A 17,454-nucleotide genomic window follows, 5' to 3' on the forward strand; every position below is an offset into this window, starting at 1 on the left:
ATGCCTCATGTGAATTGTAACATGTTATATGTGATATAACATGAATAAGTAACATTTTCAGTAACATGTAATTTGTAACATGATACATTACATTCAATGTCTACTGTGACATGGACATGTTATGTGTATCATGTAGTATGCGATTTTGAACGAGATAAATCGTTTTCTTTGTTAAAAGATTTTTCGAAAATTTCTTCTCTCAAAAATTTGCTCGATGCCACATAGACCACTCTGTTCCACAACGGCTCACATATACCTGGCAATGCTTAATGTTTTTGTGCCAGTAAAGTGTACGTCCTCAATGGAAGCCGATTGATTATCGACTATTTGGTGGGGTTTGTTTGCCATTATACTAGTTATTAATCCCAGAAAGATAGTCTGCGTCAATTTGACTCTTCGCTGTTAGTGACCTTGCTCTATTTTTTTCTAAATAATGCGAATTTTTTTTTTTTAACAACAATCTCATTTTTTTAGCAACTAAATTCTGTGTCAGTATCGTAATTAACACTCATTGGAAATTTATAGACAAAAACTGGCACTTTCAATGATTTAAAAGTCATGCGTCAATTTTCCCTTAAAATAGGATTATTCCAGGGTTAACATGCAATTGTAATTATAACCATTCATGGAAACACCTAATACTTATCTAATCTAATAACTTATCATATATCTTGAGTAAAAACGAAAAATTTATATGAAAAAGAAAACTCATTCTGTTTATTCGCAGTAAAAAAAAACAAACCAGTTTGGAAAATCATTCAAAAGTATCCTTATCAATAAAACTAATCTTATCAAAAATATGAAACGCTCAAATGTTCCTGTAAGTAACTTGTTTGTTTAGTTACTATTAATAATATAGCCAGATGAATTCCGCAGTTCTAAAGACATTTGTTGAATTTCAACGCTTCTGTGCATGGTTTATAATTTGTCACATACTGTCGATAAACTGTAAGTACACCGGTAACCGATCTGCAAGAGTAGAATAAGACATACATTTTAAATATCGAATACAAATATCATTACCTTCTCGAAAAAATGTTCCCTCCTTGTCAGTCAATAGTTTAACAAACAATCAAATTAACACATCCCTCTAATCGTTCTAGTCTTGGATTCCGACAGCCGATGGGCTTTGAATGATGACTGGTCGGTTGATTCGATAATGCTTGTCCTGCTTGCCGCCTCCACTTCCACTGGAGTCAAGATCTTCATTTTTATTTCAAACCGTTAAGTACAGAAGAACTTATTCAAATTTTTAAATCCCTGAAAAGTATGACGAGAAAACTTTTGTAATCAATTCGGTAAGATGGATTAGACAGGATTGGACAACATGAATAAAAAAAGTGTAAACAACTTTTTGACAGGTTCTTATCGTTTTTTGTTTGAGGCTCGCGTAGAAACGAGAAGAAGAATATTCATTACGTTCATTTTTCGTCGAGCAGTTCGACAGGGGAAAGTACGGGGTACTGTGGGGCAACGTGCACCAAAAAAAATCGCCAGTGTTACGTATGTCTTATGTATGTGGTCAAACTGTTGTTTGTTTTGTTGTGCTACACAGTGACTATAATTGAAATGTGTAGTTAAAACTTCGGAAAAATACATGTAGAGTGAGAGCAACATGTCAAAAGGATCTATCTACTTTCATCGATTTTCTTGATTGACTTTTCATTTGTTCAATAGTTCAGCTAAAGTAACTATTCCCAACGTGGTTTTTATTTAAAAAGCTAGATTAAATTCTTCTACGCAAATATAAGGAGATTCTGACAAAAATCTGCAGAAACGTGGAAAAACTGCAAATAACTGCAAATCAATGAATATCTGCACACGGACTCCAAAAATCTGCGTTTTGCAGACAATCTGCACATTTGGTATCACTGCACACATTCTTTATCACGCTTAATTACAACACTTTTCATCCACTCCTAACATTATAACCTTGTTTATTTACATTGCTCGATTGATACCCTCGTTTGACACTGATTGGTTCCTTTGGTTTCATCTTTGCGCGACTCTATGTTATTAGCCCTGACGACTCTGTTGATATTGGTTTGGTTTCTACTTGTGAAAGTGAAGGAAGAAAATATTTTTGCTTTTGTTTTCACACATAAATTGACAATTGCATATGAAAATTCGCGTAGGTGCGAACAGCCTAAAAAATCTCTTTTACTTGTGTCTAGTGATGGGAAACTTATCGATACCTATCGATAAAATCGATAAATGCAAATCATCGATATTATCGTTAATTTTCGGCGCTAACGATAATTATCGATATCTTCACGAACACGAATCCATCATAACTAGCGATGCCAGATGTGAAGACATGTCTTCTATTTAAGAACATTAAATGACAAATTATGTGCGAAAACAATGTCAAGATGCTATTTGTAGAAAGTGAGACTTGCTTTTGCTGGTTCGTCATCCCTCGGCGAGTGACGACTATTTTGAACCAAGGCAAGAAACAAAAAATAACCTGGTAACTCTGGAGAATATTTTAAAATAATTACCTGGCATCACTGATCATAGCATAAGGCCTCTGTCATAGACATAACCTTACATTGAAAATTACCCAGAAAACCAACGCTTTGCCAGCATGTGTTCTAGTCGTTCTAGTGCTATTTTAAAGAATTTCTTCGATTATAATTGAAAACAGTGTTGCGCAAGTGAAAAATTTAATTCAGAGGTGTGTTTTTCAGGAACTGATTAAAATGTCAGAAGGTATGTTTTGTTTTGCAGTAGATATGATAATATACCGGTGTGCAGCCTTATAGAGCCAAACGTGATTGGTGTTATAAGGTTAACCACCTCGTATATTTCCTGTAAGTTTATATAAAAGTTTTTGTTATAATATCAATATTAATTGTTTTCAATTAAGATCGCTTGTTTATTTTTTCATGAAAGATAGTTTAATAATTTTCAAATATGGTGTTAATATCTCACTTTCTTCTTCTTCAAAATGGCGCTTCTTTCGGTTTGATTGCACGTTGGCAAACCAGTTGCGTGTTAATTTATTAGCCAATTTACATTTTGTTTTTATTTTTAATTTATTAGCCGATTTACATTTTATTTTTATATATTTGTAGAAATTTCAACACCAGCAAAAAAACAGTATCATGGACATCGTCATACAAAACAGGCAACATTAAATTTCACACAAACTACATTGAAATCAGGATTCTCCGAAACGGAAGCCCATATTGAAAATGAAACAATAACGTAAGTTTTTATAAGTTTTGTAATATCTTTTGACAAACTTGGATATTTTCACAAAAATCAGAAAATTGTTTCTGCATTGTCCCTCAGTTTTCTCTCGCTCTTTCTCTATCGTCGATAAGTATATTTTTGCAGTACTGTATAGTTATTGATTCGGTAATCATATGCTTAGGGCTGACCAGGTGTATAGTTTTCAAAGGAAAGTATTGTTTTTTTGAACAACGACGGGTCCCGTCTTTTTGCCATTTTCTGTGTATTTTCTGAAAATCGTTCGCTTAAAATTTCAGTGAACAGTCGTGACAGCTGCAAACCATTGAGTGTGTGTATTTTCTAAACTGGAACATCAGTTAAGGTTACTGAGAAAAGTTAGTTCCTTTATCGGGGACTGTGCGGCTGAGAATAATATCCTTAATCGGAAATGGTATGTGAAAGTCAGGTACCGCGATCTCAAGTTGAGATCATGAGGGATGTTGACAAATGTTAGTCAAAATTACGCTCCTTCAAGTGACAAGTTCCACGACCGATTTCCAATAATCACACCATTGACTCTACTGCACACAATTTTTATAATCAGCTAAATATTTATTTGTACAGAATCAAACAGGCTGAAATAAAGTATGTTTGTATGTACCGTCAGGTTTTTTGCGCGTTTTTTTTAATTACTGCGGTTTTTTACGAGATATGTATCCTTCGCGTAGAAAAACCTGACTGTATTACTGTGTATGGTAAACGACTCATGTTAGTTCTGCGGATGAGTCTTATTTGGTTCTCTTGTCTTGTATCAAAAATAATACCTATGCCAAACAGTTTGTTAAAGGCAAGAAGCAAAAATAGTTTTTTTACTATTTTTACGCGTATTCAAAAATTAACGCTGGTTTTTCAAGGATTTAGGAGGTTAGGTGGTTATGCGTTGCCCCTTGGCAAAATTATTGGAGAGGCATAAAAGGTCTTTAAAGTGTTGGGTGGGAAAATCAAATTTAACTTCGAAAACTTTTCCACCACTCTGATTGCACATCAGATGCGCTGTACAGCGGGCTAGATGCGGCATTAGGCAGTTCACATTATGGCGCGTTCTGCGTTGCGAAGGCGATTCGCCTTGCTGTTGTTTAATGTACAGCTCCAAATAGGGCTGTACATTAACCTACGGCAAGGTGAATCGCCTTCGCAACGCAGAACGCGCCAGTATGTAAACAGCCTTATACGCATTGTGAGTAAGGCCCTGACTATGGCGGTTGCGAGCACGGCAGGGCAAATTGGCTCGCAGCGCCACTCGCATCCACCATGGCCAAGGCCTAAGGTAAAAAAGGTCGCAAATCGTCATTTTTTATTTGCAATTAGAACGGTAACACATACAATAATTATAACTTGACTTGAAATTTATAAACCTTTGTGTATCATTTCTGTTTTATTAGAACTGCAAAACGAAATCGTGGTAAACGGTCCGTTGTATGGAACTTTTTCGATAAAATTCAAAAAAATCATCGGGTAACGTTCAAATGCAAAATAAAAGGTTGCAATGCCGAACTCACATACACCGGCAACACTACAAATAGGCGTAGTCATTAGGGCGTCCCAGAATTGCACCAATTTTGGAATTCTGGGGCTCACCCTCTAAATGATAGAAAATGGTGTTACGCAAATTTTTTAGTTCGGCAGCACCTCTGAAAAATGATGTTTTCAACTGGCCCCGACGATTTTTTTTTTAAATCGGGTTTTTTGTGTCATCCAAAAAACATGTCTTATTATTTAACTTTCCATGAAACCTACTCCTTTTATATTTTTTACAGGTTCCTTAGGGTCCAAAATATTAGGAAAAAATGGTTTCGGTTGGTTCATAGTCAATTAGTTTTGCTGTAATTTTATTGCCCTTCGAAAAAGTGATTTTTCAAGCACACTACGACATTAGATCGTCAAAAGTGGGTATTGAACCCAAAGCTATCACCAACTTAATATTGTCAAAATATGGGAAATTTTACGAGGAAAAACTTTACCGAAGACAACATGGCTCTAAAAAACGTGATTTCAAGTTATTCGTGATTTACTGTGAAATTAAAAGATTAGTTTTTATGTTTTCTTACACTTAGATGTTTTTGTGCCGTATCACATAGTTATAAATCGAACTAAACCTAACTTTTAAGAATTGTAAAGCAAACAAATAACAATAATAATTAGGATCAAAACTTAGGAATTAGGCAACACAAAAATCAAATAAAATTAGGATGATAAGTATCTAACAACTGAAGCTTTTGAAGAATTGATTTGATGTTTGCGGTTTTCTGCTACAACCATTAACAGCTGATGTTTTTCTTGGTCTGTTCTAGGACCAAATTCATTATATTCTCCTGCTACTCCAAGGGCTCGTTCTGCAGGATCGTTGATGACTTTCAAGCTTTCACATTTCGATTTGGCATCAAGATAATCTTTTCTTAACATCCAGGCCTTAGGATCGTTCTCGTTCAAGAAACTGCTATCAAGCCGCAGTATATCGAAAAATTGTAGTGACTTTTGCGTAACGTAATCTTCTAACTTTTTCGCTGGTGAAAATTTTTTCACTCTCGAAATATCGTTTTTACTGCTTTTCTTTTTCAGCCTTTGTACCATCTTTCTCTTCGAATTATCATCAACGTTATCATCGAAAAACGCCAGGCTAATATTGAGCTCCGACAGATACCATAAATGTTTTTCAAATTTTTGCGACGTTGATTTGCTCAGTTCTTTGTCAGGGTAATTTTTCAAGCAATGCACGAACTTCAAATCGTTCAACGGCGCATTCGTGGCAATTGGAGCTTCGTACCACCCTTTTATGTAAACCTTAACCACAAAAAGTACGAATCTCAGAAGTTGATTGCAATCCACAATAAACTGCTCTCGGAACAGAAACATTTTTAGACCGTAGATGGCTTTGGCCATCCATCTCGCATGGTGTAGTGCACCAGGACAACGAAATACAACTGGATCGCTATCTACGACGCACATTAATGAAAGCTCGAGGAGCTCTGCGTAGTCCTCGCGTGCGAATGGTTGCAGCAACATTTTCTTGCAAAAAGCAACGATGTTTGCCTTTTCTTCCTCACTAATTGTACCTTTAAGAAACGAAGAATTGTTGTACTTTTTTATCTAAAACACTCAATTTATTCCTACCTTCAGCGAAACCAGCGTAACTATCCTTGTCCAATCTGTCCCATTCACTTCGGAAAGATTTAAACAGAGAGTCGTCTGGAGAAGTCGTTGTTTGCTTGAAACACGTTTTGTATGCCGCCATTAAAACCAATTCATATACGTGATGTCTACACGGAAAATCCAGCAACTTCCTTCCGAGCAATCTTTCCAGGTTAACAGCAGCTCCATTCTTCTCTCCAGAGTTCACACTAGTTGTGTCGAAGCATTTACCACCGATTTTGTCAAGTAAATTCCATCTTTCCAAGCTTTGGAAAACTGTCTCTGCTACCGTTTTCCCTGTCCCAGAGCTGATAAACGATGTACTGATAATTTGCTCAAGAGAATCAGTTCCAGTAACCACAACCGCTAGCTTTTCGGTCTTCCTTCTGTTAAAGATCATCTGCTTGGAGTCAAAGTGAACGACTAGAGCTTTGTTTCTTTTACGCGTTACCAACAATTTCTTGACGCGCCTAGAGCATTGAATAATAATGTAAAGTATAATATTTTAAATTATAGATTAGGCTACAAACCGCTTTGCGCTTTCTGTGGATAGTTGATTTACTTAAATTAAACTTTTTTGGGTCAAGACCATAAGCAACCGCTGTGGCTGCTAATACTCCAACTGCTTCTCGATTCGACACCCGAGCTCGGTCCAAATTTTCGACAACAGCATTCGTCAGCGGTTGTTGCCTCCTACTTCGACGAAGTATCCTACTCGTATCATCTACGATAGCTTCTTCTACGTTTTCCTCCAAACTTCTTGTTTTTTTTTCTCAACTTTATTTTCGTCACACTGCTTGCGGACCAAGGGCACACTGCTTGCGAAGCTGTTGGGAAACTCAATAGGAATTTTTCTAGCATTCGTTAGCGGTTGTTGCCTCCAACTTCGACGAAGTGCCCTATTCGTATCATCTACGATAGCTTCTCCTACGTTTTCCTCCAATCTTCTTGTTTTTTTCTCAACTTTATTTTCGTCACATTGCTTGCGGACCAAGGGCACACTGCTTGCGAAGCTGTTGGGAAACTCAATAGGAATTTTTCTAGCCACCTGTTGGCTCCAGAACTCGTGCCGGGCAAAATCGTTAAGAAGATTCTCCGCGATGTGATTCACGCTAATATTGAAAAACTGATCAAAATGCTTCTTTCTTATCTTCACTTCCGGCAATGCTGCTGATTTTTTCTTCAAAAATGCCTTCCTAAGACGCTGCCAACCTCCGACAAGCTTGGAAATCCGGCGAACAACGTTCCTTTTGAGCTGGTGCGAGAGACCAGCTTGATTCCAAACCGCCACAGCTTCGGTTGCCACGTTTTGAACAATTTGACCAACTGAATGATTTTGATTCTCATGCTGGTACCGAAAGTAGTTGATGATTTCCATTTCTGACGGCAAATGATTTCTGGGTAGGCTCTTCCTCGCTATCCCAGTTATGATATCCGACTTGAGATTCAATTTTGGCGACATAATGCTTTTTTCTCGTTCTGCGTTCAACGACAAACGACCGAAAACTGATGAAATGTTCAGTGGTTTTTCTCTTATATAGCCTTGAATGAAATTCCAGAAGCTTCGAACCACTTGAAACTAAGGATGTTACTAAGCAACAGTCCAATAAACATTATTTTACATCTTACTAGATCATTTGAACTCGACCAATTTGTTGTCAGATAACTCAGTTTTGTTTTTATTCGTTAGTAATTAAAATATAAACGATACATTCCACAGTAAATCACGAATAACTTAAAATGACGTTTCTTTAGACTCATACTGTCTTCGGCAAACTGTTTCCTCGTAAAATTTCCCATATTTGAACAATATTGAGCTGGTGATAGCTTTGGGTTCAATACCCACTTTTGACGATCGAATGTCGTAGTGTGCTTGAAAAATCACTTTTCCGAAGGGCAAAAAATTTACAGCAAAACTAATTGACTATGAACCAACCGAAACCATTTTTTTCCTAATATTTTGGACCCTAAGGAACCTGTAAAAAATATAAAAGGAGTAGGTTTCATGGAAAGTTAAATAACAAGACATGTTTTTTGGATATGACACAAAAAACCCGATTTTTTTTAAAAAAATCGTTGGGGCCAGTTGAAAACATCATTTTTCAGAGGTGCTGCCGAACTAAAAAATGTGCGTAACACCATTTTCTATCATTTGGAGGGTGAGCCCCCAGAATTTCTGACTTGGTGCAATTCTGGGACACCCTAGTAGTCATATGCAGCTGCACCACCCCAAAGAACTGCGTGCTGCGGAATCCGGAGCTTCACTGTCGTTGTCGGATTCAAGTAAGAGCGACGAACTGCAAGTTGGAAGCCACAACAACAAGTAAGAGTTTTTTTGCCAATCAAATCAAATTCATGCATAACATTGGTCAACACAGGTGCACTCTTAAAGCTCAAACCGAAAGATTATAGCCTTTCCTGTGAATTTCGGTGTCCCTAGCTATTACCGTTTTTTCAGAGATTCAAATGAGTTTTCTCGCAAAAAACAATATAACACGCCAGCATGTAGAGCTAATAGCGGTCTCGATCAACTGTATTAATTGAGAGAATTCGTTACCGAAATTGTTTTTAGCACATTTTGCATATGTAGGATAAGTACAACGATACCCCGTGCCCCAGCGATAAGAGAAAATTTCCAGCTCGAGAAGATCCTCGACCTGATCGGGAATTGAACCCGATATTACTTCCGTGTGGGAGAGCTAGCCGATCGACATCACTAACCACAGAGCCACGGGAACAGTTTCATCGTAAACAACGTTAAAGCGACGAACCCGGCAAGCAATTTTTATACGACACTCTCACGTAAGTTAACGCGTTTTGGTAATGGCTAGGTGCACCAAAATTCGCAGGAATGGTTGAATAGCTATAATCTTTCATTTTTTCCGCTTTGAGCTTTTGAAATGCACTATTTTTCGTTTTGTCGACCAGATTATAATCTTTCTAAGTATACTAAGATCTTTTTCTACGTGCTTCATTTTTACGCGCTTTTCTTTCTAACGCGCTACGTATCCCCCCGCCCTTAGAGTAGTTATATATATTTTTTTCATCTACTATCAAACTAAAGACATTAAATAAAATGTACTAATAAAAAATAAACATTTTATTTTCAGAATTGATTCAATAGTAAATAAACAAAACCGCCAACTTTCATTGCGGAAGTACATAAAACGCAGTGGAGCTGCGTATATTTCGTCGTCTAACAAAAAGTTGGAGTTGGACAGGGCACTGACTAGGTTTATAATTAAAGATATTCAACCGTTGTCTATTGTTGACGACACAGGGTTTGCCGACTTTGTTCGAACCCTCGATCCCCGTTATCCGATGCCCAGCAGAAGGCATCTTCGGGATGTATTACTCGATAAAGCTTACAACAATACTGTAGGACACATTTACGATATTTTGAGGCCTATCAAGTGAGTATATTTCTTGTGAATAATTTCCACGAATTTAACAGTACAGTTCACACTCAAGTTTTACACGTTTTTTTACGACGATTTTCTACAAAACGCGGTTTCTGATAACGATCGAAACGCTGTAGTTTTTTTATAACGCATAATTTTTCAAATAAAATCGGGGTTTGATCCCTATCGCGATTCAATGTAGTTTTTACAGCGTTAGTATTTCCCGTATCAAAAAGACTTGAGTGTTTTCTGTTATGTCGGTGATCGAATCAAATGCAATTTTTTAATGTACATTATATTCAGATTCATTGCAATAACCTTCGATGGCTGGACGAGCCGTACAACGCAGAGCTACTTGGTTATTACGGCTCATTTTTTGCTGGACAGTGGGCTAGCAGTTGTGACTCTAGCTGTTCAACCAATACAATCACGGGCAACCAGCAAAAATTTGAAAGCTTTGGTTAACAGCGTTCTCAGCAAGTTTCCTGGTGTCAGCGTTATGTGCGCGGTAACGGACTGTGGATCGAATATGATACAGACATGTGAATTGCTAAAGGTAACGGCTTCAATCTCTGAATTCTAATATTTTATCTACAAACTATATCAAATAACTTTATTTAATTGTTGTTCACGAGAATGCAGTGCTGTTTCGAATTCATCGCGTACTAAAAAAAGTTTCCGTGAATATAACAGACTGGTTGTTGGATGAAATGTTAGAAATCAGTGTTTTTTGTTGGACAATGTTCTGACAATAAATACTGTTTTTCATCTTTTCACCAAATCCACAGTTTCGTAAGATTCACGACTTTTTTTAGTAGGTAATGAAATCTAAACAGCACAATAATACCGAGTGCACACTGCACGTTTCGAAAAAAAATCTCCTATATCATCATTACTAGCTGACCCGGCAAATTTCATCATTTTTTTAAATTTAATTATTTCATACATTTTTCCATGTACTTCCAAAGATTTACCTTGCGGTTCATTTATAGTCTGCAAATGCATGACGAATCGACGATGCGTTTAAACTCTAAAGACAAATTGTTTAAAATGATTGGTTTCATCGGAATGAGAACATCTTCGTCCTAGAATTTGTCTTAGAGTGTCGTTGTTTTCAGATGCTCTACGTTAAATCCGGCCTGCTTCAGATTTCGAAGCATGTTTCGTTGGATAGTTGATTACTTTTTCGTGATTATTCGTACAATCTACTGATTTTTTCGCACAATATGTTAATTTCCATGAAATTCGCTTTTTAAGATACACTAAGGTCGCTTTTTACGCGTTTTTTTTACGCGGGTTTTTTTTTACGCGGATTCCGGAATTTACGCGGATTCCGGAATTTACGCGGTTTTTTTACGCGGATTCCGGAATTTACGCGGTTTTTTTACGCGGATTCCGGACTTTACGCGGTTTTTTTTACGCGGATTCCGGAATTTACGCGGTTTTTTTTACGCGGCACGTATCCCCCGCGTAACAAGCGACTTTAGTGTAATATTCATATCGTCGGCATCTTTGTTTTCGCCGCCCAACATTTCAAGTGCACTCAATCATGGGACACATGCTCATGAGTGATATTCGGGAACACATTTGTAATGAGTTTTTCTTTAGTCCATTATCAATGGTAGAAACGGAATCAATACATAAATCTCGATAATTGTTCCGACAAAATTTCGGTAGTGGTTATTCCTATTAGATCACATGCGGGTGATGTTCATTAAAACGCTCGTGTGCTGTTGGTTCTAGACGAAATTTAGTTTATTTTCCCTTTCAACTTAAGCTATGCGCTTAGCGATGACCGGCAGCATCAGCATAAAGTGTTCGATGGTACGACTTCAGTACAGTCACTTCAAACCTACGTCTGGACATCCGCTGTTTATAGAACTTATTGAACACCTCATGCCACACATCGCGCAGCTATCGAAGCCATCCTCCTTACTGCAAAAGATACAAGAATTTTGATTTGTTGGGACCAGGTACCCCGTTGGGCACGTAAGGGTGCTTTTTTGTCGGGCGCATAACGGTCAAGTCTGGTTGAGAAGAAAAATGATGACAATTCGTGATCACTGGTGTCGTGTTTTTTCATCCCTAGCTGTGTTTGTTGATAACATTCAAATTTTCCTTTATTATTGATATTTCTATTATTTCCATCATTATTGTTATTCTTGGTTGAATACTCAATGCTCATGCTCATGCCCATTATTGTTATTCTTGGATGAAGAAATATATAAATAATTTATGTCAACTATATTTCTATGATTTTTGGCTGTGTATAATTCCAGATGAGGAATATGCCATGTGCTGCGCATAAGATACAGCGCATCGTAGTGATTGCCATTGCGAAAACGGAATCGTTTTTAGATGCAAAGAAGGAAGAAAATTTGCTCGAAGGTCTTTTTGTCGATGACGAATATGACGCCATAACGCATAATGAGTCTGTGTCAGTGTATGCTGTGATTGCAAAACTTAAAAAAATTGCCACTTTTTTCCACCATAGTTCGTCTGCCAATAGGCTTCTCGAACAGGAAATGGCGAAGAGAGGACAACAGCCTATGAAATTGATGCAGCCGTGTAAAACACACTGGAACTCATTATTCTATTTGCTTGAAAGCGCACAAAAAATTGGAGATCCATTATATCAAGTACTTTACCAATGTGACAAATGGGAGCTAAAACTCAATCTGGCGGAAGAGCATTTGATACCCCAAATATTACGTATTTTGAAGCCTTTCGTTACGGCAACGACAAAATTGAGTGGAGACTCGTACCCCACTATCAATTTGGTTATTCCAACTACAAAGCAAATTTTGGTGGATCTAGAAAATTTGCAGCGAACCGAAGAAAATGACCTGTTTGAAGCAGGAGACACGATTAAAGTTACGGGAGACGAATGTGTCAAAATTGAAAGTCGAGACGCGCTTCGATTTTTGGAAGACATACAAACTCTAACTAAAGAGCGAATGATGGAGTATGAAATACGCACAATCACTGGGTGAGTTAGAAGCATAATTACCACATTATTAAGAAACTCTGACTAGCTAGTAGTTGTTTGCTTCTGTTTGGCTTCTGTTAGTAAGTTTTCACCAATAGACAATCATTATTTAGAAACCACCCAAAAAATGAAAAAGATAAATTTCTATTAATAAGAATATTATCTTATTTTGCCTGAGAATAACCTGATATTTTCTCTTTTGTTTCAGAATCAGCACGATACTAGACCCAAGGTTTAAGAAACATGCGTTCGTTTCAGAGGGGAACTATAGGACAATGGCAGAACGATTAAAAGAAGAGCTAAAAGCAGAAATTGTTGCGGCTAATACTCGAATGCGTGCAGAGCGATCTGATATTTCAATATCTCGCCCCACTAAGAAAGGTAAAATTGTAAAGCTCACGTGCTGGTAGTTTTCAATTTCTAATTGTTTTTTTTTTTTTTTTCATTTATAGGCGAATATACATTTTTAGATGAGGTGAGAACCCGAACATATACCGATTCCACTATACACACCACTGCCCAGGCAATTGTGCACCTAAATAACTATATGGAAGAACCCTTACTGGGAGAACAAGATGACGTTCTTGCGTATTGGACAAATTATAAAGCTTGCGATCCTTTGCGTGACATTGCCTTGAGATATTTGATTGTCCCTGCATCATCCGTTCCTTCGGAAAGAGTCAACTCAACTGCTGGGAACACGATCACTGACAAACGTGCTAGGCTGTCGCCAAGCTTGGCGGAACGGTTAATATTTCTAAACGAAAATTTCAAGTTTTTAAAGTTGTAGAAGCATGATCAGTCAAACTTGCGCTGGTTTTAATTTTAATATGTTAAGAAAATCAAATTTTCTTTTAAATAAACAACCTTGTTATGTCTTTCATCTAAATTTTTATATGTTGAATATCACATTAATTCCGTCAAATGGGCGTGTTCTCTTGTTCGACAAAAAACACCTAATTTCACTGTCTTATTTTCACATTTACCCATCGAAATGACAAGACAAGCTATCATACAAATGACTCGTTACCTATTAATCACTAACACTTAGCCTGTCTTTAGCAATAAAAATAATAAATAAGTTGGTGAGATATTTTTACGAAATTCCCCTGGTTTTGCATCGTTTTATTTCTGCTGTGGAAAGACAAAGCGAAGCACAGTACGAAAGGCCATTCTGAGTATTGACATAATGGTTCAGATATTAAACTAATCATCGATAGCGCATCTGCACTGTTCATCACGTTAAAAACTGCAAATTTTTTGAGCATCTAGAAAGCATTTTATTTGTTATATATATCACGAAAAATGAATGAAACTATTTTTACATTGCAACATAAACTAAAACTTTGCTAAATGTCTAAAGGCGGTAAAGGAGGCAAAGTTCCGTTCGTCTCGCGCTGGTCTCCGATTCCCGGTAGGCTGCATTCACCGTCTGCTGCGGAAGAGAAACTGTGCCGGACGCGTTGGTGCTGGTGCTCCCGTATGTCTGGCAGCATAGATGCAATATTTGGTTGTAGAAGCTTTGTTGAAGATGGTCCGCACTATTTCGCGTCATCTACAATTGGTCATACGTAACGACGGGGAGTTGAGCAAACTTCTGTCCGGTGTCATTATTGCACAAGGAGGAGTTCAGCCAAACATTCAAGTTGTTTTGTAGCCCAAGAAGCCGAACAAGAAGGCCTGAACCAATGTCACCATCTAACGAATAACAATAACTTTGATAAACTTGCAATGAGTAGATTGCTTGATCTTACTGTTTCACTGTAACGAGAAAAACAAAAATTCGGATATATCAACACTTCACCATTTTTGACACTTTTATAAAACAGTTCTCCTATATGCTAAATAGATGCAATGAAAAACTAAAGATGAACTGGTTTAAAGAGTTTAAAACTCGTTTTAAACTGTCAACTGTCAAACCAATGTCAAATTATCGATATTTATCGATATTATCGATAAAAAGCCGGGAAATATCGATTGTTATCGATATCCGTTTTGGGCGATATTTCCCATCACTACTTGTGTCAGGGCCAATAAACATACACGGAAAACGAAAAGTACCCAAATTCATGTCGTTTTCACTCAACGGAGTCGTTCCGTGCAGGAAGCCGATTTTGAGTAATTGTAGATTAATTTAATAGTAGGTGTATAGCACTCAGTGTAATAATACGTCAAAAATACTCAACGATGATTTCACTCTTTTATACTTCATATTGATAAGTTTTATTCGATTGATTTAACATTATTTGGAAATAGAAAATAATTGAAAAACAATCTATAAAATCTATCTTAGTATTTATTCAAGTACCTTCCAATTTGGGATCACTGGCTTCATCAATTTTCCCTGTTAGCGCCTCCGCTTCAACTCCATTCTCACAATTCATTGTTAATCTTGTTTTTAATTGACGGCTATTATTAACAAACAGATACACATAAACCGTTCGTCACTTAAAATCACTAACTCAGTGTCAAAACTACCAATTTTTACTAATATTTGCCACTTTCTTGAAATCAATCTCATCACTTGGGTTTTCAATTTTTCAACCAGTTTGATTTTTCATCCAATGTTGGGTTCAAAATACTCAACGTTGGCTTTTTATCAAAACACCGCCATTGAGTGAGAGCATGTTTAAAATCTATCAAGTTGAAATGACTCAGCGTTCGCATTGCAAAAATACCCAACACGTAAGTTGTATAATGTCAAAAACATCATATCATTGATATGATGTTTTTGATAATGTTTACATCATTTCAGGTAGTTTGTACCCACTGGTTGGGTAGATTTTGTTTTCCGTGTAGACTCTGATTTGGACCACCGCCAGTGATACCAAATGTGCAGATTTGTCTGCAAAACGCAGATTTTTGGAGTCCGTGTGCAGATATTTATTGATTTGCAGATATTTGCAGTTTTTCCACGTTTCTGCAGATTTTTGTCAGAATCTCCTTATATTTGCGCAGATTTTCTTGAAATGTGTGCAGATTTTTACAGACTTTTGCCTGCGCGAGCGAAATTTTTTCGGATCACGGATAGATTTTTTTCAGATTTCGAGCACATTTTTCCGGGTTTTCGAGCAGTTGAAGACATTTTTCAAAAACATCTGGCATCTCTGACCACCGCTGAAAATGCCCTAATTGTCAATTTGTGAAAACAAAAGCAAAAATATTTTCTTCTCTTTCGCAAGCAAAAAGAAACAGACAAATATCAGCAGGGATGCCACATGTACAGATTAATCTGTATTTTACAGATTTTTGGCCGAAGTAACGGTACAGAATCTGTGTATACAGATATACAGATTTTCGTCGAAAAGTACAGATTTACAGATTTTTCGAAATTGACATTAATTTTTATAAACACTAGAAACTTTGTTTCATTAAATATTAAGCAAATTGAACATATTTTCAACTCCTCACACGTTAAAAATTTTGTTTATGTACCATAAAAACTTAAAAAATACAAAGTTCTTTATGTTTAAACAATACAGATTTTTTTTACAGATATCTTTGTTCCAGATACAGATGCTCAGATTTATTCAAGGGAAAACACAGATTTAAATGTGGCAACCCTGAATATCAGCAGAGTCTACACAGACTACAGTGACTCAGGGCCAATTTCGATCATCACGGCAGCAAGCATTTAAAGTTAATGCAGTGAAGTGACGTTTTACGTTAATAGCTGGTAAGTTTGTTATATATTATAGAAAACGGCGTAAATGGAAATACGACGCGTGTATGCATGCAAGCTATTTGAACAAGCATTAACTCAAAGTCTGATAAGAAAAAAAGTTATAGTTTTGAATCAAGTGCCCCTAAGACAAATTGTTGAATTATTCCAATACATCAAAAAGAGTTAAAACTGTTAGGATACGTTTAGACTACTAGACATGTCGGTCTGATTTTGAGGATTTTAACCTAGGACAGGACGTAACAAGTGGCTTCTAGTTATTCTTTTTTTTTGTTCTAAATTGCTCTCATGAAAATTTTGATTTTTCGTTACGACGCTTGCAAGTGTTTCCAAAATTAAAAATAAAGAAAATACCAATATCAAGGTTTTCCAAGTTCTCGATTTCAATTTTAATTAATTTATTTGATTATGCTTGCTCATAGAATCTTGAATTGATTTAAAGATATCCGGACTACTTCGTGATTAGGGCAAATCTTACAATGACTACGAAACTCAGAAGAGACAAACAAAGTTTTCAATCACAAATTCAAATCCTAAACAACGGTGCACAGTTTGTTTCACCGAACTCAGCAATCTTTTTAACGAGTTCTCAACAGCTGAGCCATCAGTAATCTGTTCAGCAATTTATTTGCTTGACGAGTGCTCGGTAATTTTTTCATTCTCGCTGAAACTTCAAACATAGAAGATAGCTCAGTAAAAATTTAAGAATCGTTCATCAAAAATTGCTGCATGAGTCGATATTTACAAAGCTGACTATTTGTCACGAACTACCAAGCGTTCTGTAAATTTACAAAGCTGACGATTCGTCACAAAATACCGAGCATTCTGTAAACGTAAAGTTTTTTCATGGTTACAAGAGAAATATGAACCATTGTGATAGTTGCTATTGCAATTGTTGAATAATTTTATAAAGGGATTTCGGATTGTTTAGATCGATTATACTGGTGTTCCCAGCACATTCGAGTGAAAACTTGTACGTTTAATGTTATGATGAATACAGGCTTTTAATTGCAGGC

The 17,454-nt window shown here is 36.7% G+C and overlaps 2 protein-coding genes and 1 long non-coding RNA gene across 7 annotated transcripts in view; 2 read left to right on the forward strand and 1 right to left on the reverse strand.

Moving 5' to 3' along the window:
• Positions 1-689: 689 nt before the first annotated feature.
• LOC129724169 (uncharacterized) lies at positions 690-2,180 on the reverse strand. The gene is made up of 3 exons (XR_008727881.1): positions 1,946-2,180; positions 1,024-1,260; positions 690-969 (listed from the first exon to the last, which is right to left on the reverse strand). It is a non-coding gene; the product is annotated as an uncharacterized LOC129724169 (long non-coding RNA).
• Positions 2,181-2,949: 769 nt separating this feature from the next.
• LOC129724162 (E3 SUMO-protein ligase ZBED1-like) lies at positions 2,950-13,609 on the forward strand. Of its 5 annotated transcripts, XM_055678833.1 has the most exons (9): positions 2,950-3,210; positions 4,620-4,692; positions 8,525-8,689; positions 9,477-9,779; positions 10,071-10,323; positions 12,047-12,198; positions 12,262-12,756; positions 12,965-13,137; positions 13,209-13,609. In XM_055678833.1, the coding sequence occupies exons 3-9, from the start codon at positions 8,580-8,582 to the stop codon at positions 13,544-13,546; spliced, it is 1,824 nt and encodes a 607-aa protein (XP_055534808.1). In that variant the 5' UTR covers positions 2,950-3,210; positions 4,620-4,692; positions 8,525-8,579; the 3' UTR covers positions 13,547-13,609. The 5 variants fall into 5 exon arrangements, with proteins under 5 accessions (XP_055534808.1, XP_055534805.1, XP_055534806.1 ...); XM_055678830.1 differs by having other exon boundaries at positions 8,573-8,689; positions 12,047-12,756; positions 13,209-13,607; XM_055678831.1 differs by having other exon boundaries at positions 8,576-8,689; positions 12,047-12,756; positions 13,209-13,607.
• Positions 13,610-16,334: 2,725 nt separating this feature from the next.
• LOC129724166 (vacuole membrane protein 1) overlaps positions 16,335-17,454 on the forward strand; it is a 65,599-nt gene continuing 64,479 nt past the window's right edge. The window contains exon 1 of the mRNA XM_055678846.1: positions 16,335-16,432. The gene's annotated coding sequence lies outside the window, so the exon portion shown is untranslated. The remainder of the gene's footprint in view (positions 16,433-17,454) is intronic.

Source organism: Wyeomyia smithii, chromosome 2 (assembly GCF_029784165.1).
Source record: "Wyeomyia smithii strain HCP4-BCI-WySm-NY-G18 chromosome 2, ASM2978416v1, whole genome shotgun sequence".
NCBI classification, from domain to species: domain Eukaryota; kingdom Metazoa; phylum Arthropoda; class Insecta; order Diptera; family Culicidae; genus Wyeomyia; species Wyeomyia smithii.